General features: G+C 51.2%; 3 protein-coding genes across 3 annotated transcripts in view; 2 read left to right on the top strand and 1 right to left on the bottom strand.

The window, feature by feature from the left end:
• The first annotated feature begins 118 nt into the window (after window positions 1-118).
• On the top strand, window positions 119-10,123 carry gpr108 (G protein-coupled receptor 108). Its single transcript, XM_084465769.1, has 18 exons — window positions 119-699; window positions 1,063-1,170; window positions 1,323-1,373; window positions 1,656-1,747; window positions 1,851-1,933; window positions 2,094-2,260; window positions 2,342-2,404; window positions 2,584-2,682; window positions 2,867-3,000; window positions 3,830-3,905; window positions 4,188-4,261; window positions 4,396-4,513; window positions 4,779-4,909; window positions 5,442-5,485; window positions 7,209-7,258; window positions 7,388-7,471; window positions 8,065-8,186; window positions 8,342-10,123. Exons 1-18 carry the CDS (start codon window positions 610-612, stop codon window positions 8,427-8,429), a joined length of 1,674 nt encoding a protein of 557 aa, XP_084321895.1. The 5' UTR covers window positions 119-609; the 3' UTR covers window positions 8,430-10,123.
• A 439-nt stretch (window positions 10,124-10,562) lies between these two features.
• soul5l (heme-binding protein soul5, like) lies at window positions 10,563-15,089 on the top strand (the record flags this gene model as incomplete). Its single annotated transcript, XM_084465770.1, has 7 exons — window positions 10,563-10,588; window positions 11,497-11,556; window positions 11,805-11,886; window positions 12,031-12,151; window positions 12,336-12,475; window positions 13,203-13,366; window positions 13,866-15,089. The coding sequence occupies 7 exons, from the start codon at window positions 10,563-10,565 to the stop codon at window positions 14,875-14,877; spliced, it is 1,605 nt and encodes a 534-aa protein (XP_084321896.1). The 3' UTR covers window positions 14,878-15,089.
• Window positions 15,090-17,883: 2,794 nt separating this feature from the next.
• LOC311341075 (calmodulin-regulated spectrin-associated protein 3-like) overlaps window positions 17,884-26,457 on the bottom strand; it is a gene marked incomplete at both ends in the record, with an annotated part of 11,774 nt that continues 3,200 nt past the window's right edge. Inside the window, 13 exon segments of the mRNA XM_084465986.1 lie at window positions 17,884-18,225; window positions 19,033-19,151; window positions 19,295-19,419; window positions 19,705-19,801; window positions 20,003-20,298; window positions 20,973-21,112; window positions 21,415-22,680; window positions 22,828-23,115; window positions 23,117-23,686; window positions 23,783-24,128; window positions 24,591-24,652; window positions 25,626-25,700; window positions 25,702-25,719. Of these exon segments, the coding sequence (XP_084322112.1) occupies window positions 17,884-18,225; window positions 19,033-19,151; window positions 19,295-19,419; window positions 19,705-19,801; window positions 20,003-20,298; window positions 20,973-21,112; window positions 21,415-22,680; window positions 22,828-23,115; window positions 23,117-23,686; window positions 23,783-24,128; window positions 24,591-24,652; window positions 25,626-25,700; window positions 25,702-25,719 (3,744 nt within the window).

Raw genomic sequence — 26,457 nt, forward strand, 5'->3', positions numbered from 1 at the left:
TAACAACACGTGATCATTATTCACAAAGTGTTGACTCTTCTCGCCTTCCGCGTCATCATCAACGTGGACGTCCTACTGAAAGCAGGAAGTACCACCTGCACCACGTGATCTAGGACGACTAGCGTATGATTAAATCCGATTCAACAGAGGAGCCAATATCATGGTCGCAGCGGGATGAAAAAACAAAAACAAATGACTTATACATAGGGTAACATTTTCGGACATATTTCCTGAGCCACGGGGCACTAAAGAATGCATACTTTCGACGGCGCTGGGATGAGGGACTCTTTGTCGCTGTTGTCGTGACCCTCCATGTAGGAGCGTTAGCCGAGACCAGGAAGCGAGAGCTTGACACTTTCTAACAAGCTCTCCCGTCGCTACTGTGAAACACAACATCACCAAGGAAGATAGGACATTGGTACATGTCGTTGAATTGGCCCGTTTGAGGAGAAGACCCGACAGTGCCTCTTGTGAAGGGGATAATACCAAACCCGACTGGGTGTCCTATCCAGGGACATCATCGGCAAGTGCTAGCTTGCGTGCTAACAAGCGACATTGGTGTGGGTAACTAGCTAGGCGTTAGGATAACAATACACCCCGCGAACGACGATGGCGACCAGGGGGTTGTTTCTCGGTGCGGTTCTGTTGCTACACGTCCTGTGTGGATGCGACGCCCGGATACACACACTGGAGCTGAAGGTAAGAGGACAGATGCGGGTCCGCTGTGGTTAGCCTGGGCGCATACCTTAAGCTAGCTCCCCCCTCCAGCAGCCCAGAGGGCTTATTGTGTCCAAGAAACACATCTGGAAGTAAAGTACAATTAGGTATAGTGTGGATATGCATTCTGTTTTTGTGTCTACTACATTATTTTTTGTTGTTGTTGTACATGTACGGTTATATCCATACTTATGGCTGGCGGATAAACCACCCGGATCCCTCGTAGATATTTACGTGTACTTGTTTACGTCATGTAACGTTAGTTGACCATATGGGAGCGCTCGTTATAAACGTAGCTTTATTCTTCATCTTTAACCCAATCGCATATATTCTCTTCTTTCCCAGAACGATACCCGGTCGATCGTCCATCTTAATACGTTTGGGTTTAACGCCGACGGATCTCTAGATGTAAAACTACTTTCTCTGTCCATCCCAGATAATGTGGATTTCCCAGTGAGTACCCAGTGTCTAAAGTTATTAAGTGAATGCATTCAAAACATTGGTTATTTTGAAAGAGTCATTCATAATTTAACAGAATTGGTGAGTGTTTGTGAGGGTTTGCCTTGATTTGGGATGTTTTCCATACATGCCTACTCTCCCTCTAGGTTGGTTTCAGTATCGCCAAGTCTCGTGTGAATGGAGTACTGTCTTACACTGTAAGTACACCAATGAAAATCTCACCTCAGAATCTATTCCGCAATTCATAGAGGACTGTTTTAAAGGACTAAAATTAACGCCCCTTTTAATAGACTTTTATGGTGAGAAATGATATGTTATATGGATTCTAAATGAAGGACATAGTATAACATTTGAATAAATAAAATGCTATAGCCTAGTGTCACTGTGGAGGTTACGGCAACAAACATGATACTTCTTGTCAAAGAGGACTAGGATTTATGCATATAATTAACGCTTGTCAATGTCATCATATTTTTCAGGCAGAGGAACCCAAGACATGCCCTCTCACCCTCACAGAGCCGCCCAATGACCAGCCTCTGATCCTATTTATTATTGACATTAAGAGATCCAGGTGGGGAAGAATTCATGAATTGTTGCACATGAACCCATGTGTCATCCGCTGTACACTGGACCTTAACTTCTTGGTTTCTCTGTGTGTTGGCGTGCGTGTGTAGTGTCTTTGTGCAGCCTTTAGGTTCCCTGGACCACTTGCTTAGAGCAACCATGAAATCCGAGGACGGCTCTGTCAAAAACGGAAGTATGTGCTTCTTATAACTGCGTGAGACACGACAAGGAAACAACGCAATGCAAACGTTGTCTATATATCTATACATTGTCTGTGTCCTTGTGTAGAGACACATATTTCATCAAAGGAATGGCAAATTATGTGTTTTCTTTTTTTTTGTTGCCATCCTTAGATGTGAGGAAGACCAGGGATACTCCTGAAGTTGGACCCCAAGATCCCGCCCCACCTGACAACACGGTCCAAGGAGGCGTTCCGAAAGAAACCAAGACTGAACCAGAGGAGCAGCAGAATGTGACGCTCACCACAAAACCTGCAGTAGATGAGGACCATGGCCTCCAGGTGTGTGTCTGTGTCTGTGTCCGTGTCTGAAGCCGAGGAGTGCAAATAGCCAAGTAATGTGTATTTTTTGCTTTCCTATAGCTGGAGAAGGGCAAACAGCAGATCATAGCTCTGGATAAAGTTAAAGGCATGTACAACTTCCATGTGAGTACACAAATGCAAGAAAATATGACCAACACCAATGTGTGTGTGTGTGTGTGTATATAAGTAAATTATTAATTTTCTATAATATAACATTTTTGAAAAGACACAGGTTTTATTTACTGTAAGTTTCAGGTTGTATTTCAGGTTGTTGTTGATTTAGAGTCATTCCTCTCTCCCAGTTCAACATCACATTTGGTCACAAAGCTGAAGGCCTGTACAACCTCAACTTCCACTACTGCAAAAAGGTGCCTGGAGTGGACCCCCCCTACTCCTTCAGTGTGAGTGTTGATTTCAAAACCGAAATACATTTCATATATTATACATTTCATGTATTTGTATATATATATCGATTTTTTTTTCATGCAGCTCTTTTTGGCGGTTGCCTTGATTGTTGCCTCAGTCGGTACTTTGATTGGATAAAAGTGTACGTCGTCCATTGTAACCTGCATGTCTTCTGCTCAGGTGGCGGTGAGGGAGGTGAATCCCGGTGGCTACCTGTCTGCTGCAGAGATCCCCCTTCCCCGCCTATACATCTGTATGGCTGGAGTCTTCTTCACTGCTGCTCTGATCTGGGTCTACACTCTGATGAAGCACAGGTACACATAGCAGCGTTTCTTTATCTAGCCTCTTCCTCCAGCTGAGGTGTGTGTGTGACTCGCACTATGTTGATGTGTGCACACGGCCAACATCATGAGATATATATCTAAAAAAAATAATTGGAGCTGAATGCATTCAGGGGATACTCATATTAGAGATGCACCGATTGTGAAATTCTGGGCCGATAAACGGAGAAATGAACGGGACACCAAGAAAGCACAAACCACCACCACCAGCAAGACTCAGTTGATAACCACAGCATTTGAGAAAGGGAAAAAAAACATGTCTTACAAACTGCACATCGCTGATCTTTCTCAGAGACAGTGAAATACTCCCACACGACCAACATTTTCTTTCACTTTTATTTGTAAACAAACCACACGTGTGCGCGGCACCCGCCCACTTACATTATCATGCCAGAGGCGTGTCCAGCCAGCGGCTGTTATGGGTGGTATTATTAGTAGCCTACCACCTGTTGCATCTTCTCCGAAACTGCAAGTCAGACCGCAAATAACCAACACAACATTTAGCCAGCGCAAAAATTTATATGACACAACAGATAAACATCGGCCACTGCCATCGGTGAATGTCATCTTATTTCCCGATAGGCCGATGGCAGTCAACAGCGCGAATATCGGCCAATACCGATGTTCGTCTGATCAATCGGTGCATCCCTAACTCGTATGCATATGTTTAAAGCATGGAGCAAAGGAGTTAACAGAAATGCAAGGGAAGAAATACTTGTGTTATGCTTGAATTTAGATTTTCATCCCTGCATAAGCTTTGAAATGGTAAGGTTGAACATCCCTGTATTCTACTCATTTGCAGATACAGTGTGTTTAAGATCCACTGGCTGATGGCAGCACTCGCCTTCACCAAGGCTGTCTCCCTGGTCTTCCATAGTGTAAGTGAAGCGGTGTGGGTCTGTGTGTGCATTTTTAATATTTGGCTCTTTTAGTTCTTTAAAGGGAACTTGTCCTATTATTTGCTGATTAGAAGTGCAAGCATTTCCTGGTCTCCATCTCTGTCACATCTAGGTTACTTCTGTACATAAAACCGTATCATATAAACATATATTACTATCTATTATTATCCTCCACCAAAACGGATGTGTTTGGGGTAGACTGTATTTCTCATGGTAATGATGTACGCCTGTTCTAACAACTTTTTTTTTTGTCTTCCTTAGATCAACTTCCATTTCATCAACACAAAGGGACACCCCATCGAAGGCTGGGCCGTCATGTACTACATCACACATCTGTAAGTCCCGTTTGCCTCCCCTACTCTGCTCCACGACTCCCCAAAGCTGTCCTTGGGGGTGGTCCCGCTTTAAGGCGGGGGGGGGGGGGCTTTTCAAGAGTCTGTACACTGACCTGTGGGCGTGTGCTTTACAGGCTGAAGGGTGCCCTCCTCTTCATCACCCTGGCTTTGATTGGTACCGGCTGGGCCTTTGTCAAGTACATCCTGTCTGACAAGGAGAAGAAGATCTTCATGATTGTCATCCCGCTCCAGGTGGGGGGCAGGGAGGGGGGGTGGGGTGTGCAAAGCATGGATGCTGTGCATTACTATTACTTGGATTCCCTGCAACTATTTATACAGCTATATTCACTGTTGATACGTCAGAATCGAATGCATAGATACACTCATAGCTATGCATGCAATCTACTGACCACTGGGATACCTCAGCGCCTTCCTCTTGAAAAACGTTATGCTTTCTCCTCACCATTCCTAACTGCTTTGTGTTGACAACACGGTACGTCGTGACCCGCTCCTTCAGGTGCTGGCCAACATCGCCTTCATCATCATCGAGTCCGGGGAGGAGGGCTCCAGTGAATACGCTCTGTGGAAGGAGATCCTCTTCCTGGTGGACCTCCTCTGCTGTGGCGCCATCCTTTTCCCCGTGGTCTGGTCAGTGTCCGTCTCACAAATCAGACGTCAGATGACCATCTGACGCCTGACCGTCGTTCAGCGGCCAACATAAACTGGGCCGGCGCTGCTAAACTAAACTTCCCCCCGTAGTGGGCGGGAAGACGAGCTAAATCGTCCGGTCCTGATACCAACCTGTTTTGTTACGAACGTATTTGTCCGAAGATAAGCAAATTTGTTTATCTTCGGACAAATAAGGTTCGTAACAAAACAGGAAACGCTGCGTAGCTCCGCCCCCTTGCTCATTCTGGCGCCGGGAGCTGTGCAGTCTCTCCCTCCCAGGAGTTGGGCCGGAGCATCGCCCATCTTCCGGTCACACTCGGAACATGGCGTCCTTTAGAAGGCCCGCTGTGGAACTGTGTGCTGTACTTTACAAGCATTTATGTATGCACTGTTGCACACAGTGTCCCAGGGCTCACATGTGCTTGGGGGTTGGGGGTGGCTCACCAATGAATCCCAACATGATTTTGCCTGCCTGGAGAGTGTCTTGTTGTTGACGGGAGTGTGTTCGCAGGTCTATTCGTCACCTGCAAGAGGCCTCCAGCACTGACGGCAAAGGTAAGACGTACTGTCCGTGCCAGCGTGTTTTAATACTGTGGTCAGAGACGGCCTTGCCTTGCGTCTTCTTGTGTGGCGACATGGAGCGACCATCAGTGTGTGGCCTGTCACAGGGAGAGCAGACGTAGCTGAGTTTGAGTTATTCCTCCTGTGTGGTTTTTCGCTGACTCTTCCTCTCTGATCGCCACTGCTGACATGTACGTTGTTTTTTATGTTTTGTTATTTGGATACATTTTGGATTCGGTTGGCATAGGCCTTTTAACCAAAACCTACATTTTAAATTGTTTGATAGAACTCCAATTTGACTGCACAACGGAAAGTTGAAATCTACGCCCGGTAGGCCTACAACAAAATAAGCGGTTCCACAACATAGAGTGGGCCATTTAAACTCACCGAAGTAGACGATTAAAATAAAGGGACAGTCTAGTAAGCCTGTGTCAAAATCCTCATTCGCAGTCTTTGCCTTGCGTTCCTGGTTTGCATGTAAAAAGATGAGCGCATCAACGTGGGCAGGATGAGGGCTTGATCGCTGTCGGGTGACGGTATTCCCGGCCAGAGATAAAACTCTTTCGCTAGGGCAGCGTTTCTCAAACTGGCATGTCTCCACGCCCCACTACTGGGGCGCGGAGACATGCCAGGTGGGGCGCGAACTGAGGCGATAAACTGGAGTTTTTATTTATAGATTTTTTGATCTGTATGCCTTCCTTTATTGATAATAACGAGCATACACCTCCATCTCACAAAACAACCTAACTCAAACAATGCAATCTAGACTCTTGTTGTCTGGGCTGTTCTTTGTTTGGGCCGTGGGTACAGCAGGCGAGGGCAGCTCGACTCGCTTCCAACAAGTTCAAAAACTCGCGACTTCAAAAAATTATTGCATTTATTTTATAATTCAAAAACGAACAAAACTGTTTTCTAAATTAAGGAAGTGATACTGGTAAACGAATAAACCATTATAAGCAACGAGTGAACCTAATAAGCGGTCGAAAGACTTTTTTTTTTAACCAGCGCCTCTTTCCCTTGACATTGAGCTTTCACCTGACAAACACACACCGCCTTATAATACCTGGGCGGTGCGCAAAGCCCGCACACAGACCCCTACAGCCTACAGGTAGCAAAAAGCAAAGCAGTCTCAGCATAAACAGTATTTCATTAATACACAGGATCAGATGTTATAATCCCTTGTGCCAAATATGCTAAATAAACAAACTATGTAACAAATATTGTTTATTCATTGCCTATGTCCGCTGTGTTAATTCTTTGACCTGAGCGAAGATATTCTGCTCTGAAAGTATGTCAAAAGTAGGGCCACAGCTGATGAGCTGAAGTAAACGTATAGACGGGTTCCAGTCTATACGTTGACTTTGTATGGAGTCACGCCGCCAGTCACTTTTAGTGTGAACGTGCCATTAGTGTAACGCGCGTGAAGTGTCTGTGTTTGCTGCGGCAAAAACTCCCCAACTGCAGTCTTTTCTGCAACCGCCATATTGGTAGTGTGTGAAATTACGCGCCAAAGACTAGTCGACGTCTCCTGGCACGGTCGACTAGTGATAGTAACGCCGAACCATCGATTCGTCGACTAGTCTATGCAACCCCTAGTTCGCACTGCACGTTCTTCCCGGGTCTTGCGGTACTGATGATCCCAATAAGCAGATGCGTGTATACAGGCAAATGCTCGTTACTCACTATCGCTATTGCTTCTGCACTCTTCCCTCCACAGCGGCCATGAACCTGGAGAAGCTCAAACTCTTCCGCCATTACTACGTCATGGTGAGCGATGTTCCGATTAACCCGCCACGCTAAGTGTACAGAAGACCCTGCATTACTACACGCAATGCATAGCATTCCTAACATTATGAGCATGTCATGACATTTTCTTGGTTCCTCCTTCCCTTACAGATTGTGTGCTACATCTACTTCACGCGGATCATTGCCATCCTGCTCAAAGTCACCATGCCGTTCCAGTGGCAGTGGTGCTACGAGGTAAGAGGTGTGCGGTGGGGCCACGAAACACCCTTTCACCACACGCCCCCCCCCCCCCTACTGTGCTGTGGAGGAACACCACGGCTTGCCTCGAGGTGTATCGCACCACTGACGTTTCCCAAAGTAACGTCTCACACAGCCGCGTTAATTCAGAAAGATTTCGTTGGTCTTTTGCCTGTAATTGTTGTGGTCGTTTTTATTCATTCATTGGAACCTATTTAGTTATTTATCCATATGACTTGATATCAGGAATCGACCGATGTGAATTTTTTAGGGCCAATTTTTTTTTTCGTCAGCCTTAGCCGATGATACGCCGATACCGATTTTCTTGAGCCGATACTGCTTTTGCTCCCTCAATCAACGTCATAAAAATGAAACAATGATGACAACAAATGTTACAAGTGTCAATTTAAAAAAGGAACATTTATCGAACTGTCTGTAAATCATGCCGGGAAAAATTGTATAAAAGAAAATCTGCGAAAAACAATCGCAGTCGATCACTACTCGATATAATTTGCGCACGCGTCCTGTCTGCGCGTCTGCCCCGCGGCCTCAAACCGTAACCCGGCCGTCCTCTCCTGCGTCTCCTCCAGTTCCTGGTGGAGGCCTCCACCCTAATCTTCTTCGTGCTGACGGGCTACAAGTTCCGCCCGGCGTCCAACAACCCCTACCTCCAGCTGCCCCTGGACGAGGAGGACGTGGAGATGGACGAAGTGTGAGTACCGCGGAGCCTTGTGACCGCCAGGGGAGGGGAGGGGGGGGGCGGCGAAAGGTACTGGGTTCAAGCCCCCGACGGTGTCCTCCTAACTCCCCACCCCACCCCCCTCACCTACCTGTGTCTCCTTCTCCTTCTTCTCCTGGGTGATAAAGTGTGACCGAGTCCGGTGCGTTGGAGGGGATCACCAAAGTCAAGAAGACGTCCAACGGACGCGAGCGCCAGAGGGAGTCCACCTTGTGAAGGGGGCGAGTGTGCATTTGTGGGGAGGTATCCTATCTCTTTCTCTCTCTCTCTTGCTCTCTCTCTCTCTCTCTCTTTCCACCCCTCCTCCCCCCCCCCCCCCCCACCCCACCAGGACTGCAGGTCCAAGAGGGAGGTTGGGGGGTGGGGAACACACCAGGACCAACCCTGCCCACCCCCACAAAGTGCTCTCTTTTCTTCGAAACTCTTTGACGTGGTCGCCGTTGAAGCGCTCACTGTCTGGCTATGCAACGCAAAAGACTGTTTGGACCTGGGTTTCCTTAGACACCATCTAGAGACTGCTTCATATATATATATATATATGTGTGTGTGTGTGTATATATACATATACTGTATATCAGATACGATGATGGATCAGAGTAGAATGGAGGAGAGTGCTCATGTTTTCCTCTTTGTCTTTCGGTCTCACTCTTTCTCATTCATCATTTTGTGACGGCTATCTTGGATTTCTTGGTATTGGCTGTGTAAACGGTACTTTTGCCCATAAGCGGGCTGTACCCTATTTTTTTGGGTGCGTGGTGTGCATATTTATGTATGCAGTTGAGAGAGAGAGAGAGAGAGAGCGAGATGTCAAAGGAAACGCGTCAATTTCCCGTCAAAACACGATTCTGAACAGACCATACTGTTAAGTGGCTCATGGCCTCACATGTGGACTTCAGACCTAACCTGATGTTTGCCCTTTGCACCACCTCCTCCACCACCTCAACTCCCTGTCTGGTCCTTTATCACATGACTCCAGCACCTCCTATCTAACGCTTTGAACTTTCTGACATGACGGCGGCGCCTGTATTGAAACACACACACACACACACGCGTGGAAGCACCCTGTGTACGTCTCGATACGGCCGCCCGTCGTCCCAAGTTAAACCTGTATGCTGTGCTTCAGTATTATCGTTTTTATTTTGCGTGGCGAGGAGGCATCTGCGATGCTCCTGACCTGGTCCCGAGGTGCACTGCTGTAATTTAAGGCTTTATGTTGTTGCGACCATTTCCAGACATGCGGGACGGCCCGTCGTTGGAGCGGCCGACGTGAACACACGACCAGACGTTGTTGTTGTTGTTGTTGTTTACGGGCCCTCCACCGACGGCGCCCCCCCCCCCCCCCCCCGCCCGTGTCGGTGTTTTACCAGGCTGTCCCACAGGGTAGATGGTAGGATGGGACTTAACCAAATTCTTTAATCTCTGCTGTTTTTTTTTTGTTTTGTTTTTTGGTTTGGTTTTACGTTTTTTTTGCTTTTTGGTGTTAATGTGTCTATTTTATTCATTATTATTAATAATTATTTGCTCAAGGTCAAACACGCGTCGCAACAAAGGCGATTGTAAATAATTGAAAGAGACTCCTGGTAATGACAGAGGGCTACCTGAGACTTGAGTGGGGCCCAGGAGGACGCAGCTTGTTCAGACAGCGTTCCCAAGTGGTTTGTTTTTTCCTCCTGTTCATAACACTGTTGAATCAATATGAAGATTGGTAAAGTCGTTTCTCTGGGCGATGGAGGACATACTGCAGAGTTCACGGCACTCATAACGGTTGAACCACAGTGTCCGCGGACAGCGTTGTCTCGCGTAGAGAGGTTTTCATACTTTATCAGGAGGCCCTGCTCCAATGACTCCAACATGCGCGAATCTGAAGTATATGGATGTGCGTGTGAACTGTTAACAATAAAGCTGGTGTTTTCAAAAAATGTTGAATCAGTATGTTTTATTTATTTATTTTTTGGTCTATCTAGGCCTTCTGCATTCAAGATAGATGATGTAGGTGACAGTTGTTTTATTTCCACTATTTTCCACAAGAGATGTTACCATTTTACTTCAAATCAACGTTTCTAAATGTTGTATTTCAATGTCATACGCTCATGCAGGCATATTCAAATGTAACAAATACTATAGGCTATATCGTATTGGAAAGGATTTTCCATCCATTTGACGTCGTTGGCGGTGACCTACAGGGGATGAGACGCCTGGATATCCAGTCGGTTCCATGCCCCACCCCCCACCCGAGTCAGACGGAACGTCCTCACTGCAGTCTGCAGTAAATCCGCCGGTACCTTGCAGTGCGCACGAGTCGGCCAGCATCCACTGCAGTCTCTTCTGCGGTCTTTTTGCAGGTGGAATATGGGTGCATACGGGACCGCCACGATGTAAGTAGTAGCCTACGCAGTTCGGCAATGACTCGAACATGGGACAATACGACGTTTGAGTACTGCTGGACACATGACTTAAGGAAACCAGAGGCTTTAAAAAAAAAAAAATAATAGTTATTGGGTCATTGCGTGCTTCATCGCAATTGACTAGCGTTAAGTTATTAGGCGATTATGATAACTCATGATGATGATGTCATGCAGATTAATGTAAAGTTGTTCGATAACGGTAGACAAATTTGGGTATTATCTTGCGATTGTTTTTTGTTAATTCGACTACCTTTTAAGACAAGCACATCATTTTATTTAGGTTAAGTTTTAATTTCATGGTGTAAGGCAAGTCCGATCGAATCTGTGGATAGCATAGTCATTATTCAGAGTTTGCGGAAGGTTTATTATGCCTATGAGAAATTGAATCGAATTAAATATTTTTGGAACAAATACTTTTAGTTCCAAACCTTTTGCACGTGGTGCAAGCAAGGATTTTATAATGGTATCATCATCGTCCCCAATGCATTTCCAAGAGATAGCCTCACGTATATAAGCCGGTTTATATGGCGTATGACTAGGATAAATGTTATGATCAAAATGGTAAGGCTATGACCTTAAAACGCCTTTGCCTAAAGAGTGATGCAGCAAATATCTTCTTCACAATAAGCTCGTACATGAAAGTGTAATATGTCCGATTGGATCTCTGCAATGCAGAGATTTTGATGCGCCACATTGAAAGAAGTATATATCTTTTTTATATCTTGTCCATTTTTAATTAGCACTTAAAAAAACATCCTTTCATGTTCAATTGTTTGAAGTCTAATAGATTCATCGTTCAAACTTTGATGCCCCTCTCAAAAAAAAAAACTCAAAGGATTTAAGATGACATCATTGTTCTTGTCTGTGTGTCTGTGTAGGACCTTCTCGCCCTTCCTGATGCTGTTGCTACTGGCTGCTTCAGCCGAAGGCGGTGTAGGGTAAGTCTCCGCATACCGTCTGTAATACACTTTTTGGTTCCTTCAGGGGTTCTCACCACGAATGGGGGGGCCGCGGTAATTGCAATCCGCACCCATGACACAGACACACCGCACACAATACACACACTCACGCACACACAGGCCAGGAGTGTGTGTGTGTGTGTGTGTGTGTGTGTGTGTGTGCAGCAGCCAGTGATATCCCTGCAGAGAGCCAGAGGATATAGCTGACTCATCTCTTGGCGTTACAGACCGAGCACCAACAACAGCTTCTGCACTGAGTCCAAGGAGTGCCTGGAGTACCAGCTGGTGTGCAAAACAGACGAATACGAAGTGAGTGCCCCCCCCCCCTTCCACCCCCCCCCACCGCCAGTCCCCCCCGTCCAACAGAAATACACAGAGAGCGTGACCGCTCCGTCACGATGCACAACGGCTCCGATTGTACTCCCGACGTGTTTGGGTGTGTTGCCTCCACAGGTGCGCCACTACAGCCCCACTCGCTGGGTGTCCACCGATGCCGAGGCGTACTTCATGGGGGTCGGGGCGGCCATGGCGTTCAGGAGGCTCTTCCAGTACATCACCGGAGCCAACGAGGAAGGTGAGGCGCTTGGCAAGAGTTTGGTTAAAATCACTCCGCATCCCCCTTTTTTACTTCTTTAGGAGGGGATCGCTAAAGCACGGATGGATGTCGGCCTTGCCCTGTTTTGGTTGTGTGCGTGTGCGTGTGCGTGTGTGTGTGTGTGCGTGTGCGTGTGCGTGTGTGTGTGTGTGTGCGTGTGTAGGTGTGCAGATGGAGATGACCACCCCGGTCCTGGTCAAAATCCCTGAGGAAACCAAGATGTGGGAACCAGCGGTCTACACGCTCAACTTCCCGCTGCCTGCAGCCTATCAGGAGAAGCCGCCCAAGCCGACCAATGACAAGGCAAGTGCGCTCCGTGAGATGTGAGTGGGCTAGCAATTAGCCGCCTCTGCACAGGTCTCGCTGTCCAAGGACTGTCTGGGTCGTCGGCTTTCCAGGCAGACAGAGAGACAGACGAGACGAGAGAGATGTAATCGACAGCAGCGCACTGCTGTTGAATTGCAGTCTGTAGCGTTGGCGTTACGGGACATTATGTTTCAACCAATAATTCAGTTGTTTGAAACAGAGGACACCCACACGCTTTTTTTTTTTCTGTGGAATCATGTCCTTCACTACTGCTGCACTGCAAGGTCAAATGGGTCAATGTGGCTCCCAATGGAATATGTTTGTGATCGTGAAGTATCGTATTAAAGCTAGGGCTAGGTTTGAATAATCAGGATTTATTTCTATATTTATATTTATTTATTTCCTATCGTGGTAGCTGGGATCTCTTCATGTTCTTATGTGTAGTAACATGAACACATTTCCGATTATAGCAACCACCATATACTACTTTTGAGACTCCTTAACTTAAAGATTAAGATCCGATCAAATTTGTTGATCACAAATGTACACTCTACTGAAGTTCAATTGGGAGTGCGGAGACTGCTAGTCATCTACGTAAACATGTCTAAATACCTTTGTCCTTCGTCTGCCTTTGACCCGGTTGTGTCCGTCTGTCTGTCCGGATACGTGGATGAAACCAGTAAGGTTTCATCTCTCTCTCTCTCTCTCTCTCACCCCCTCCCAGCTGTACTTCACGGACATGCCCGACATGGACGTTTACGTGCGGAGCTACGGAGGCTGGATGCTGTCCGTCACCTCCCGACTGCACGCTCACCTGCTGACCAAAGAGCTGGAGCGCGTCCGGGCCTCCTACAACCACACCTACCACTATGGCGTGGGCTACGACAGGTACCGCACGCCCACACACCCACATGCACACAGACACACACACACACACACACACACACACACACACACACACACACACACACACACACACACACAAACCCCCATCTCTTCCTATATATACCGCTGACCTGATACCTGAAGGGTAACCATGTCAGACACGCAGCCTACTGCTCCAGGCATTAGATACAGTCCAGGTAAAGCCCATAATAAATCCTTTATAACCGTACATATGCGCCCACTGCTTAACTCGTCGTAACATAATGGACGATGTTAACTAAAATAAACAGCACATACATAAAATAAGCCTCACATGGATTCAAACTCATAGTCCTCAAAGCGAAGGCATCTGCCTACCAGACCTGCCGCTATAGCTTTTAATAAAGCCATGTTCTGCTTTCTTTAGTCACCATCTGCACAAGAGTGTGTGTGTCGTGTCCACTCCCTATAAAATATTCTCAGTCTTGGAACTATCTAACTGTGTGTGTGTGTGTGTGTCTAGTCCCTTGAAGCTCACCAACAGGCACAACGAGGTGTGGTACATCGCCGAGGGGGAGCCCGTGTGCCGGGACCCCCAGGAGCCCACGCCGGCGCACACGCCCCCGCCCACGCCCACCGGGGGGGCCCCGACCGGCCCCCCCACGGCGGCCCCCTTCGCCGCCGCCCTTCGCGCGCTCCGTGCCTCCCCTGCGAAACCCTCCTCCTCCTCCCCCCCCGCCGCCGCCGCCGCCACCGCCACCGCCGCCGCCGCCGCTCCGCCCTCAGACTCCGCCTCCACGGTGCGGCCCTCCGGCGCGGGCCCCTCCGGGTCCTCTCTGAGCCCGCCCGCCAAGAGCCCCTCCCCGGTCACGCGGGAGGCCGCGTTCACCCTCCCCGCCGCCTCTGCCCGGACCCCCGTGGAGCCGTCGTCGTCCACCACCAACTCCTCCGTCGGCCCTCCCCTGGAGCCCCAGACCGCCAGCGGGCCCCAGAACGTCACGGGGCCCCAGAACGCCACAGACTTCCAAACCGTCAGCGGTATCAGCGGCACCGCCGCGGGCCCCCAGAACGTGAGCGAGTCGCGGAACGTGAGCGAGTCGCGGAACGTGAGCGAGGTCACCGCCTCTATGGGCCCCCAGAATGTGAGCGAGTCCCACACCGCCGCGGGCCCCCAGAATGTTAGCACGGCGCACGTCGTCACGGGCCCCCAGAATGTTAGCACGTCACAAAACGCGACGGGCCCCCAGAATGTCAGTGACCCCCAGGCTTTAACTGGTCTGGACAGTGTCACCGGGGCCCAGAATGATAGCGAACAGCAAGCCGCTGTCACAGGGGCCCAGGAAGTGAGCGAACTTCAAACGGCCGCCGGCCCCCAGAATGCCAACGACTCACACACCGCCCCAGAGACCGCCACTGGTTCCCAGACCCGTAGCGAGCTGCAGAACGACAACGGCCCCTGGAACCATACGGCTCAGGGCGACCCAGAGCTACAGGTAGACGGGGATCTGGCGGTTAAACAGCCTGACGCGCAGTAGCAACGCCGCCTGCTGCGTTTGGAACACACTCACACACTGCAAACGCAAACAAAGGTGTAGAGAGATTGTGTGGGTAGGAGGGAGCAGTAAGGGGGAGGATAGTCAGCCGCGATACACACGTTAGAGGGCTGGGAGTGTCATCGTGAGGATGAAGGGGGAGGAGAGGAAGGAATGTGTTGGGAAACCTGCTAGTTTCTGCTTAATGTACTGTATGTCCATGCCCTCGCTTACCTGCCTAGTTTCTGTGTTAATGTGTATCCGTCCATCTACTCCTAGTCGCACTTAGCCAATGTGTAACTCTGTGTTACATCACAGCTCTGTACACAAGGCTCATAGAAAATACTAAGACACCCGTCCCATGGCATCGCATATTTACACACCGACCCGTCGAAGAGAGAACCTGTGTTGAATTTGAATAAACAGGAACAAATGGGAGGTCACGATAGCACCTTAATAGGATTCATTTCAACAAGAAGAACTTAATGGCGTAGCTGATAGTGTATGTTTGGGATTGACAAAACATTAAGACGCACATTTGCTTCCTTTAATCGTATTCCTATGTGTAAGATACATGGTAGTGTAACTACTGGTAGCATCCTATACTGAAGGTCATTCAAAAGGCATCTCCATGGTGTGGGCTATTGAGTCGTGAAGTTCTTCATGCTATATGGCTTTTACTGTCAGTGTGGGCTTTCCTTAAGTCATGTGTTGCTGCGTAATAGACGACTTCTCTTCATTAGTTCTGTCGTTTTGTGGTTTTTGCAAAGCAAAGTAATATTGGGATTTCTTGGCACAGTTTATTTTAGACATGCAGCAGGAAGGCCAGCGTTACTAAGAAAGTGGCCGTGTCAGAACGGCCCTACATATTTACTCTTAACTGTTCCTCGTATCGTTGCATTGTTTCTTCATCCATCTTCAATGAGCATATTACACTCGAAAGTGCCTATAATTACACAGTTCTTTGGATACAAATTCATAAAACACGTACATTTCATCAGATTCAATTGGACGTCCACAATACTTCGAGCTTCAGTTGTCTTTTTGTTGCTGTTTTTTTTATGTCTCAGTGTATTTGAATTTGACTGATTTGCACACATGAGACAACCGGGGCCACATCAATCACAGGGGCCCCCTGTGTTAAGAAAGACAATCTCAAATCTGATTCCCAGTTCACGTCATGCTTGTATGTGGATCTGCGGTGCCATGCCTCAACCACCCATGGTGAAGCTGTTGCATCACTCTGCATTAGTGATTTGGATTATGTACACCACTGAGCTTCATGTTTTATGTACAATGCAATAAAATAATAAAACAATTGTGGAATTATGGCATTACTGGTGCCTTAGGACTAAAGGGCTAACCTTAGCCCTTATTGATAATGTTTCTGAAATATTTGTACCTACCCCAAATCAGAATATATATATTTTAATATAATTATTGACCGCTATTAGTATACATATGGACGTACACAAGTATGCAATGTTTCAGGTATATTTGCATATTGATGTTGTTGCTATTGTTTCTTGTGGCTATAACACAAAAGAAGGGAAGAACGTTGACAACCTGATGAAATCAAGCGCCGTGGTAGAAGAAACAGTTGTGCATTAAAGAGACAGAAAGACGGAATATGCTGGATCCATTTAATTCAGTGAGACAATTTACACAGAAGCTTACCAGGGATACATTTAGTCAATGCCCTGGTCCTTCGCTGAATCAAAGCGTGAAATTGTGCACAGTGCACTAGTTAAGCCTTTTTGGAGTTCACTGTTGCTCGTCAGACAGCCTGTAAGACACACATTCGATCACTGGTGTAAACATGGTGAACCAGTCTCGCCTGACCCCAGTTCATGCTTCAGGAGGCCCTCCTACCGCCGCTCATATTTACAACTCTCCCTCTATTCACAGAACAACGTTTTCCATGAATATGGCTGTCAATCATTTTGAAAAAAAAAAACAATAAGAAAAAAAGGTGTGCTTTCATGTTGCTGTTTTCATTCATTCTCTGATTATGTCCCCGTCCCCCCCCCTCCCCCCATGTGCTTTTAAACAACTTGGTACCAGCATCAAGATGTTTAAATACAACCTTGGATATTTGTCTACTAATGTGGGTGTTTACAAACCATTCAGCCTTTGAATTAGGAGAGATGTCCACAGAGTGTTCTGAAAATACGCTCTGAAAGACTTTGATACAGCAAGAAAAACACATCCTTGACATCGCCTGGACGTGTTTTGTTCACTGGGAATCTTAAAAAAAAAAGCGAATGTAGAAAATAAAAGTCCTGTCTATCATTCTGACTTTTGAAGGCATTTAAAGGTGTGGTTACCGTGTTTTGGTGTAAGGTATAAAGCCGACGCCAGTCCACCATCGTGAAAACCACTAGAAGCTTCTGGAAGATTTTTGAGACTCGTGGAGGTCCATTTTCCCCATAATCATTCATCGCCGTGGAACGCTCTCTTCCACATGAATAAATTAAAGCAAACCATTTTCATTTTTAATCAATGAAATGATAAATGAACGTATTCACGTCCAGTATTTTCATCAGGTCTATTGGGGTTTTGAGAAACGTCTGTTCATTCTTCTAAAGGAAGGGGTTTGTGTGCCATAGGCCTACATTTAAAAGGGACTGCAACTTTCCTCAGCAAAAGTACATGAGATCAATCATTTCTGCCTGTAAATCTAATAATGATAGTACTGGGCAATCTTGGACCACCCAACACTCATACATTGTGGGGCCCAAGTATTCTAATGAATCGTGCTTAAACCCAATGAGTTCCTGCTATGGCCCACACAGGACATACTATCCGGACTCATACATATTTTTCGATCCTAAACAAGATGGGTTGAATCCATACGAATCCTAATATGAACCCCGAATCCTAAACAGGTAAGAAATGTCTTTTCAAGTTGTGCCAAAGAGGTTCAGCAAGCACGTTTTACGACTCTCCTGGAAGGACTCAAGTGAATGGCACAGGAAAAGGTCCTGTCCAGGAAAGTGAACTCAGACATCACTTGGACACGGCCACTTTCTTGGTAACGCTGGCCCTCCGGCTCCCCCCCCCGGCGGACCCCCCCCCCGCCCCGCCACCGCCGTGCCAGAGGGGGCCCGGGATGGTGAAGGCGTCCACGCTCATGCCCACCGTCTTGGACGGGATGGCGCTGAACTGCTTCCTGTCTGAGCTGTACTTGTAGATGGACTCCACCTGGGCGGAGCCGATGGCCCGGGGGCCCACGCCCGTCAGCCGCACCAGCTCCTGGGTGTCCGGGTTCATGGTGTACACGCCGCGGAACTGGCAGCTGGCGTCCCGGAACAGGATGAGGAAGTGGTTGGCCGGACTCTTCTCCATCTCCTGAAGCATGGAGGGGGGGGGGGGGAGGAGAACGACGGCAGGGCTGAGTCTCAGAGACGACGAGGGGACACGTGTTCAGGCTATTGGTCGTATTGTGCTGTGGTTTCGATCTGCGTTTGTGTCTTGAGGAAAAGTATGGGGGTTTTATTTGCCCGCAAGAACATGCAGGTGAGCGGTTGGTGGTTTGTTTAGGACGTGACGGTTTAAGATGTACTGTACTGTACCGTTTAGACGTCCAGCATACTGCTCCACGACGCCTACAGGTCGAACCCTTAGCCTAAGAGGCTCAACCTAACACTAAACCCTAAAAGGACACTCAAAAAAATCGGACCCTAAAACGTAACCCTGTTGCAGAACCCTAACCCTAAGATCAGACCTTAACCCTGAACCTTAACCCTAACCCTAAGATCAGACCTTAACCCTGAACCTTAACCCTAACCCTAAGATCAGACCTTAACCCTGAACCTTAACCCTAACCCTAAGATCAGACCTTAACCCTGAACCTTAACCCTAACCCTAAAACCTAATCCCAAACCAAACCCTATACTTTCTTGTTCCCTCTTTATTTTTTCTCTCCCTCTTTTTTCCATATTCTTTCGATTTGCTTGTCTTCTCCTTTATTCTTCTCCTTTTTTCGTTTATTTACTTCTCTCAATTTTTCTTCTCTCAATTTTTTTTTTGCGATTTCAGTTCCTCTCTCTATTTTTAGTTTATTTTCAGATTTTCTTGTTCTCTCATACAGTGCATGTTGCATTGTGGGTAAGTGAGTAATTACATGTACTTAAAAGGACCCTGACCACCTCCTACCTCAACGATCTTGTTCTTCTGCGTCTCATTGACCTTGCCGGCCAGACAGCAGCGAGAGAGAGCGTTGTGGATGATGAACTTGTTGGACTTGAAGCTGGGCTCTTTGAAGAGCTTTGGACCTGCAAATACACAGCAGCACACACACACACACACACACACACACACACACACACACACACACACTCATTGGTCTGCATTACCAACTTCTTTCTGTTTACTTTTTATTGAATGACTACAAAAACCGTAATATACGTTAGTGTACCTGTGTAATCTGAGGGAGGGGGTGTGCCGTTGGAACAAACATCGCCGTCTGTTTGGGATTTTGGATTAACTGACGTAGTGATTGGTCTGCTTGACGATATACACCTCAAAGGCGAATTCGGAGCACTGTGAATAAACACAAAGCAACAATATGACAAAACACACTTTTCATTTTGCTTCATATGTTCTTAATGTGTTTTTATATCTGACTACTAAGCGACTGTGAAAACGTATTTGGATAACCTCTTTCCTTTGGATAGCCTAAGGTAAAAAGATGCAGAGGAGGGAGAGTACAATACACCAATAGTATCTATTGATGTGCATGTTCTGTAGCATGTTCGTTGGCATCCCATCTGGGATGCATCTGGGATCACACGCTAGTTACTTTGTTGTAGAATCACTCAAAAGCACCTTGGAGGTTTCTTGGCAGGCTCACTGTCACTGGTGCCTCGCTCCCCAGCAGCCAGGTTGAGGGTGGAGTGCGAGTACTCCCTGGTTAACTTGGAGCCTTGGATAGAAGCGACCAGAGGCAGAGAGACAACCGCAGAGAGCGCGTGAGAGAGAGAGAGAGAGAGAGAGAGAGAGAGAGAGAGAAACATAGGAAATAGTCATCGTTCAACGTGATAGTCATGCCATCCACTGACACTCTACTTAAACAAACACAGCGATGCAAGCCTAGCCACAGATTCAACTCCATCTCCCCCGTTACCCAGAATGCCGTTGTCCAGGCTGTGAGACAGCGGTGGTTGCACGCGGGACGCGCTGCGCGGGCGGGCCCGGGGGCGGGTCTTCTTGCTGCTGGCTCGTCCCTGATTGGCTGCTGGTTTCTGCTGGAGCACCTTGCCCAGGTCGGCCATGATCTTGAGCTGGTGCCTCAGGTTGTGCTCGCCGCGCGTGAAGTCCCCCCAGCGGACGGGCGTACCCGGCGGGGTGGGGTAGGGGGAGGTGGTGCCCGGGGGAGGGGTGGGGCAGGGGGACCTGTGGCGCTCCTCAGAGGAGCCGGGTCTGAGGAGAAGGGACCAGGTTAAGCATCTTTGGGTCACTGAAAAGCACTATATCAATTTCATAAATTATTATTATTATTATTATTATTATTATTATTATTATAGGTCATGTGTGTATTGTATTAAAGCTGACATATTACGCCACCAGGGGGGAGTGTGATCAGCCGCTACAAGCCGTTTTGAAAATCGGCCTCTTCTGACATCACACAAGTGGGCGTGTTCACCTAGAGGTGTGCTGCATAGATCAGTCCACCAGCTCACCCAGTGGACCGTAGCAAACGATGCTCATCTGGACACGCCCACTTGTGATGTCAGAAGAGGCTGCTTTTCAAAATGGCTTGTAACGGCTGATCACACTGGTATAACATACCACCAGGTCACCTTTAATACAAAAAACGAATCGACATCATTTTTAAATCTAGTTTAGTTCTTTAGTGACCCCTGGTGGGGAGTTTTGGTGTCACACAGAAGTACAAGAGCGTAAGAAATAACTAGAAGGAGATCAAGATAAAAATGTGAAAATACTGAAACACATCGATATAAGAAACAGAAATAAACGATAACCGATGGGGTTCACGACAGGCGGGGGCTTGCGTTGGCGCGTGTGCGTTTGTGTGTTGTGTGTTGTGTGTTGTGTGTTGTGTGTTTGTGTGTTTGTGCGTGACGTTGCAGCACCTGCTCTCGTTCTCTTCGCTCTCCTTCTCGTGCCACTGCCTCCGCTTCTTCTTCTCCTTCACCTCCTCCACTCGTCTCTGCTGCCGCTCCAGCAGGAGAGCCCTCCGCTGGGCCATCTCCCCCTCACTGTGCATCTCCTCCTGCACACACACACACGCACACGCACAGATGCACACACACACACACACGCATGCACACACACGCACACGCACGCACACGCACACACACGCACGCACACACGCACACGCACGCACGCACACGCACGCACGCACACACACATACACACATGCACACACACACACACACACGCACACACGCACACACACACACACACCATCATCATCACACCGATCATCAACAACAATAAGTCAGATTCGATTTGTCTTCCAGGTCGATTATTTTACTCTGCATTCCCTTCATTTCGTCACTTCCTCACATTCACCTCAAAGACGAATCCTATTCCCCCTCTGGGTGCGGCCCGGCCGCCCGCCGGCCGCTCAGCCTCCGTCTGAGGGAAGGCTTCCTCCCTGGGCCCCGAGGCCGCCGGCCCCCCCTCCGATCCCCTCGCGCCGGGCTCCAGGGCGGGCCCCGGGCCGGGCCCCAGGCCGGGCCCCAGGCCGGGCTCCGTGTGGTCGCTCATGGAGTCGGAGGAGAACTCCTGGTCCCCGTCGGTGGGCTCGTCGCTGCCCGCCTCCGGCCCCGCCAGGGACGACAGCGACGCCTTGCTCCGCCCGCCCTCCGCCCCCGCCTCCGCCATCATCCCCCCCGTCCCCCCCGCCGCCGCCGCCAGGGCGCCGAACGCCGCCGACAGCGACAGGGTCTCGCTCTCGAAGGAGCACTCGGACGGGGCCCCCGAGCTGCTGCCCAGCGTGGTCCCCGAGCGGTCCCGGCGCAGGGGCCCCGGCAGGGACACCAGGTCGCCCAGCACGCCCCCCTCCTCCTGCTCCAGCTCCAGCTCCAGGCTGAACTGGGTGGGGGTCCCGCTGGAGCCCGTCTCCGAGGCCGTCTCCTCCTGCTGCTGCGGCGGCGGCGGCGGCGGTGGCGGGACGGCAGTGGCGGGCTCCACGGGGGTCCGGGGCCCCCCGATGCGGAAGGAGGAGGAGGTCTGCACCTGGCACTTGCTGGGCGACGCCCGCCGCAGGTGGGGCAGCGTGTCCACGTTGTGCGCCGTGGTCAGGACGCGCGCCAGCGGCGGGAACTTGAGCTCGGAGGGCCGGGGCTGCGGCGGCGGCGGCGGCGGGTGGTGGTGGGCCGGCCGGCCGGCGTGGTGCTTGGGGCTGCGGGGGGCGGCGGCGGCGGCGGCGGAGGAGGGGAGCTTGGTGCGCGGGGCGGGGCAGGAGGAAGACATGGGGGTCTTCAGGGCGTGGACGGCGTGGGCCCGTCGGGAGGGCGAGCCGGGGGCCGCCGGGACCGCACACGGCGGGGTGACGACCCAGGCCTTGCCGGCCTGGGCCGTCCGGACGGGGGTCTTGGTGGGGGTGCGGGGCGGCGTGGTGGTCCTGGGCGCCGTGGTCTTGGGGGAGCCTTTGGCCCCCGCGCCCCGGGCCTGGCCCATGAGCTGCTGCTGCTGCTCCGTCAGCTTCTGCATGTCCCTCTGCAGCGACAGCAGGGCCTCGCTCAGCTTCTGCACCACGCCGTTGTAGTCGTCCAGCACGGCGCCGCCGCCCGCCCCCCCTGCTTTCCCCGCCGCCTTCTCCGTCTCCTTCTCCTTCTCCGTCTCCGTCTCCTTCTCCGTCTCCTTCTCCGTCTCCTTCTCCCCTCCGCGCGGCGGCGCCTTGCGGCTCTCCACGGCGAACGTCACCTGCTTCTCCAGCCGCGGCGGAGGAACCGCGTCCTCCCCTCCCTCCTTCTTCTCCTTCTCCTCCTTCTCCTTCTGCTCCTCCTGCTTCAGCTCCTCCTCCATGCGGGTGAGGCGCTCCTCCAGGGTGAGCTGGTCGTCGTGGGCCCCCTCCTCCGCGCCGCCGCCTCCTCCCTCTCCCTGCTCCCTCTTCAGCTTCAGGAAGGCCGTCTTCCCCAGCCGCAGGCGGTGCTTGGCGAAGATGGCCTCGATGCGTCTCTTCTGGGCCTCGATGCTCCTGCGCTTCTCCTCCAGCCGCGCCCCCAGCTCCCGGGCCTCGGAGCCCCCCGGCTCGGGGCCCCTGCTGGAGTCCGGGCCTCCCCCCCCTGCCCCTGCCTGCCCCCCGGCCCCCCCCCCCCGCCGGCGTGGAGGGCGTGGTCGGGGTCGACCGGCTCGCCTCCTCCCCCCCCGGGGTGGACGCCGGCTGCCTCCGTCGGTTGTCCCGCCGCTCGGCGAAGTTCGTCATGCGGGGGCTGTTGCCCGGGTTACCGCTTCCCCCGCCGCCGCCGGCGGCGCCGGGGCGGAGGTTCCCCGGCGCGTGCCGCGGCAGGTCCTCGGACGCCTCGGAGGAGTCCACGCTGCCGTCGCGCAGGACCGAGTCGTCGTCCCGCGACGTGTCGGGGGCCCGGCTGGGCCTCTCCCCCCCCCGCCCGTCCCGCCCGCGCCGCCGCCCGCTCCTCTGGCCCCCGGGGGCCCCCGGCGCCTCCTCCTCCTCCCCCCCCCCGCCGACGGGCCGGTGGAACATCCCAGAGCGGCCGGGCGGGGCGGAGCTGCTGAGCTTGGAGGGGTCCGCCCCCTCGGGGGAGTGGAGGAAGAAGCCCGCCGGCGCCCCCTCTGGACGCAGGCGGGGCTCCTTCCGTCCTCCTCCTCCTCCTCCTCCTCCTCCTCCTCCTCCCACCACAGCAGGCCCTCCCCCCGCCTCCTTCTCCTTCTCCTTCCTCCCCGGGGGGCCGGCGGCGGCGTGCAGCGTGACCGCCTCCTCGATGGCCGACGGGTCTCTGGCCGGCGGCGGCGGCGGGGGAGGGCCCGCCGTGTGGGTGTAGGCGGGGGGCCCCCCCCACTGGGAGGAGGGGCCCCGCTGGGAGGGCAGGGAGGCGCTGACCAGGTGGCTGAGGTCCTCGGGGGGGCTGTAGGGGACGCGGGCCACGCCCGCCGCCGCCGCCGCCGCCGCGCAGCTCAGGCCGTCCGTCGCGCCGTCGGCGGAGGAGGGGGAGGAGGAGGAGGTGCGCAGGAAGGACTCGACGGGGTTGCCCATGACGACATCCACGTCGCTGTCCAGGCCGAACGGGATGCTGAAGGTCACGGCCGACAGGGGGCGGCTGTGGGGGGGGGGGAGGGGGAGAGAGGAGGTGGATGAGTTGATGGTAAGATGGAAGAATGGAAAGGTGGAGGGATGGATGGATGGATGGGTGGATCAATAGATGAACCAATTAGAGGATAGACGCATGGATGGATGGATATAGACGGAGACAAAGAGCACGAATAGTACAACAAGGAGGGACGAGCGTGCGGCGCAGAACAGACCAGAGACACGCGCGGCGTGAGAGAACCCAACCAAACCGTGGAGAACAAAAAAAAAAATAGAACCAGGGGGGTTCACAGCTATACCCTGAGGAGAGGAGGGAGGGTCTACCTGATGTGTTTTTTGCCCCACGTTTTACCCTCTGGGTCGGCAGCGAGGGACGGGAGAGAAGCGACAAGTCAGTACGCATGTTGACCGTGAGCGGCCGTACACGTGGGGGGGGGGGGGGGGGGGGGGGGGCGGGGGCGGAGGGTCTTACCTGGGGACATCGGCGAGGAGACGGGCAGGTAGGGCTGCTTGAAGAGGAACGACGGGGAGCCGCTAGGAGACAAAGCACAGCTTCACCGCACAACCCCCCACGTGTTCACTACATACACCCGGGAGAGTGTGCGTGTGTGTGTGTGTGTGTGTGTGTGTGTGTGTGTATTCACGTGTGTACATGTGTGCGTGCACATGTATATGCGTGTATGCGTGTGTGTCTGTCTGTTGGTGTGTGTGTGTGTGTGTGTGTGTGTGTGTGTAAAGATGTGTATATATGTGTGTGTGTACGTGTGTGTACATTCTGTTGGTACCTGTTCCCGATGCCGCTGACAGGACTGGTACAATCCAGCAGCCCCGAGACATCTGGAACACACACACAGACGTCAGCGTGTCTCCTCCATCGAGGTGAGGATGAGATGATGGAAGGGGGAAGGGCTAAGGGGTAAGGGCTAAGGGGTAAGGGGGAAGGGGTAAGGGCTAAGGGCTAAGGGCTAAGGGGGAAGGGGGAAGGGGGAAGGGCTAAGGGCTAAGGGCTAAGGGGGAAGGGGGAAGGGCTAAGGGGTAAGGGGGAAGGGGGAAGGGCTAAGGGGGAAGGGGGAAGGGGTAAGGGCTAAGGGGGAAGGGGTAAGGGGTAAGGGCTAAGGGGGAAGGGGTAAGGGGTAAGGGGTAAGGGCTAAGGGCTAAGGGCTAAGGGCTAAGGGGGAAGGGCTAAGGGCTAAGGGGTAAGGGCTAAGGGGGAAGGGCTAGGGCTAAGGGGTAAGGGGTAAGGGGTAAGGGCTAAGGGGTAAGGGGGAAGGGTAAGGGGGAAGGGCTAAGGGGGAAGGGGGAAGGGCTAAGGGCTAAGGGCTAAGGGCTAAGGGGGAAGGGAGAAGGGCTAAGGGCTAAGGGGGAAGGGGTAAGGGGGAAGGGCTAAGGGGGTAAGGGGTAAGGGCTAAGGGGGAAGGGCTAAGGGGTAAGGGGGAAGGGGGAAAGGGGAAGGGCTAAGGGCTAAGGGCTAAGGGGTAAGGGCTGAGGGGAGGCAGCAGCAGCAGACCTGAGAGGTCAGGGGTTGGGTCGGCTGGACAAACTCAGGCTTCTGGATCTCGAACCAATCCAGCAGCTCTGCTACCGAAACTCACCATGTTCACCTGAAACCAGCGGAGAAAAACACGTGTTCAGATCCACGCGTCCCGGAACAGGAAGGGCGTCGGTGTCAGACCCACGCTGTGGCACCATGAGGGGCCCCGGGCCCCTCAGCCGGGGCCCCGTGGGGGTCCAACCACGTGGCTCCCCCACCCCGGGGTGAGGGGCCATCGACCACCAGTGTTGCGCAAGTTCACACTTCACATGAACTAGTTCAAAGTTCAGTTCATACAAAAGAAAATGAATAAATTCATGTTCATAGTTCACCAATTGAGTTTTTAACTAGTTCATGTTCAGTTCATTAACAGTTTTTTTAGAAACCGAAGAGAAACTGTTGGAGTGAGTATTCTGTGCTTATCTTTTAAAATGAATCCTCCCCATCACCTGCTGCCCATCACTACAATCTCAGATTGTTGTGGATAACTGAGGCAGTAACTCTGTTTAATAAACACGTCATCTGGACCTAAGCATCAATTCAGAATGTCACAAAAATCTGAACTAGTTCAAGTTCAAGTTCTTTAGTTAAAAATATGTTACGTTCAGTTCAAAGTTCATAGAAAAATGAACTTGTTCAATGAACTAGTTATTTTGAACTAGTTCATGCACAACACTGTCTACCACAGATGGAAATACATTAAGTACATATGAATGAAAGCACATGCAGTATTCTGAACTCTTCCTCTGAGCAACTTCCCAGATCTGTTGACAAACCACACGGTTACCAAACTTGCACAACAAATACA

This window comes from Micromesistius poutassou (genome assembly GCF_964030765.1).
Source record: "Micromesistius poutassou genome assembly, chromosome: 3".
Classification (NCBI taxonomy): Eukaryota; Metazoa; Chordata; class Actinopteri; order Gadiformes; family Gadidae; genus Micromesistius; species Micromesistius poutassou.

Coding starts and splice junctions, on each gene's coding strand:
- gpr108 (XM_084465769.1), top strand. CDS start 610: ATGGCGACCAGGGGGTTGTTTCTCGGTGCGGTTCTGTTGCTACACGTC. Junction 1,748..1,850: donor ATTGACATTAAGAGATCCAG/GTGGGGAAGAAT, acceptor GTGCGTGTGTAG/TGTCTTTGTGCAGCCTTTAG. Junction 1,934..2,093: donor CGGCTCTGTCAAAAACGGAA/GTATGTGCTTCT, acceptor TGCCATCCTTAG/ATGTGAGGAAGACCAGGGAT.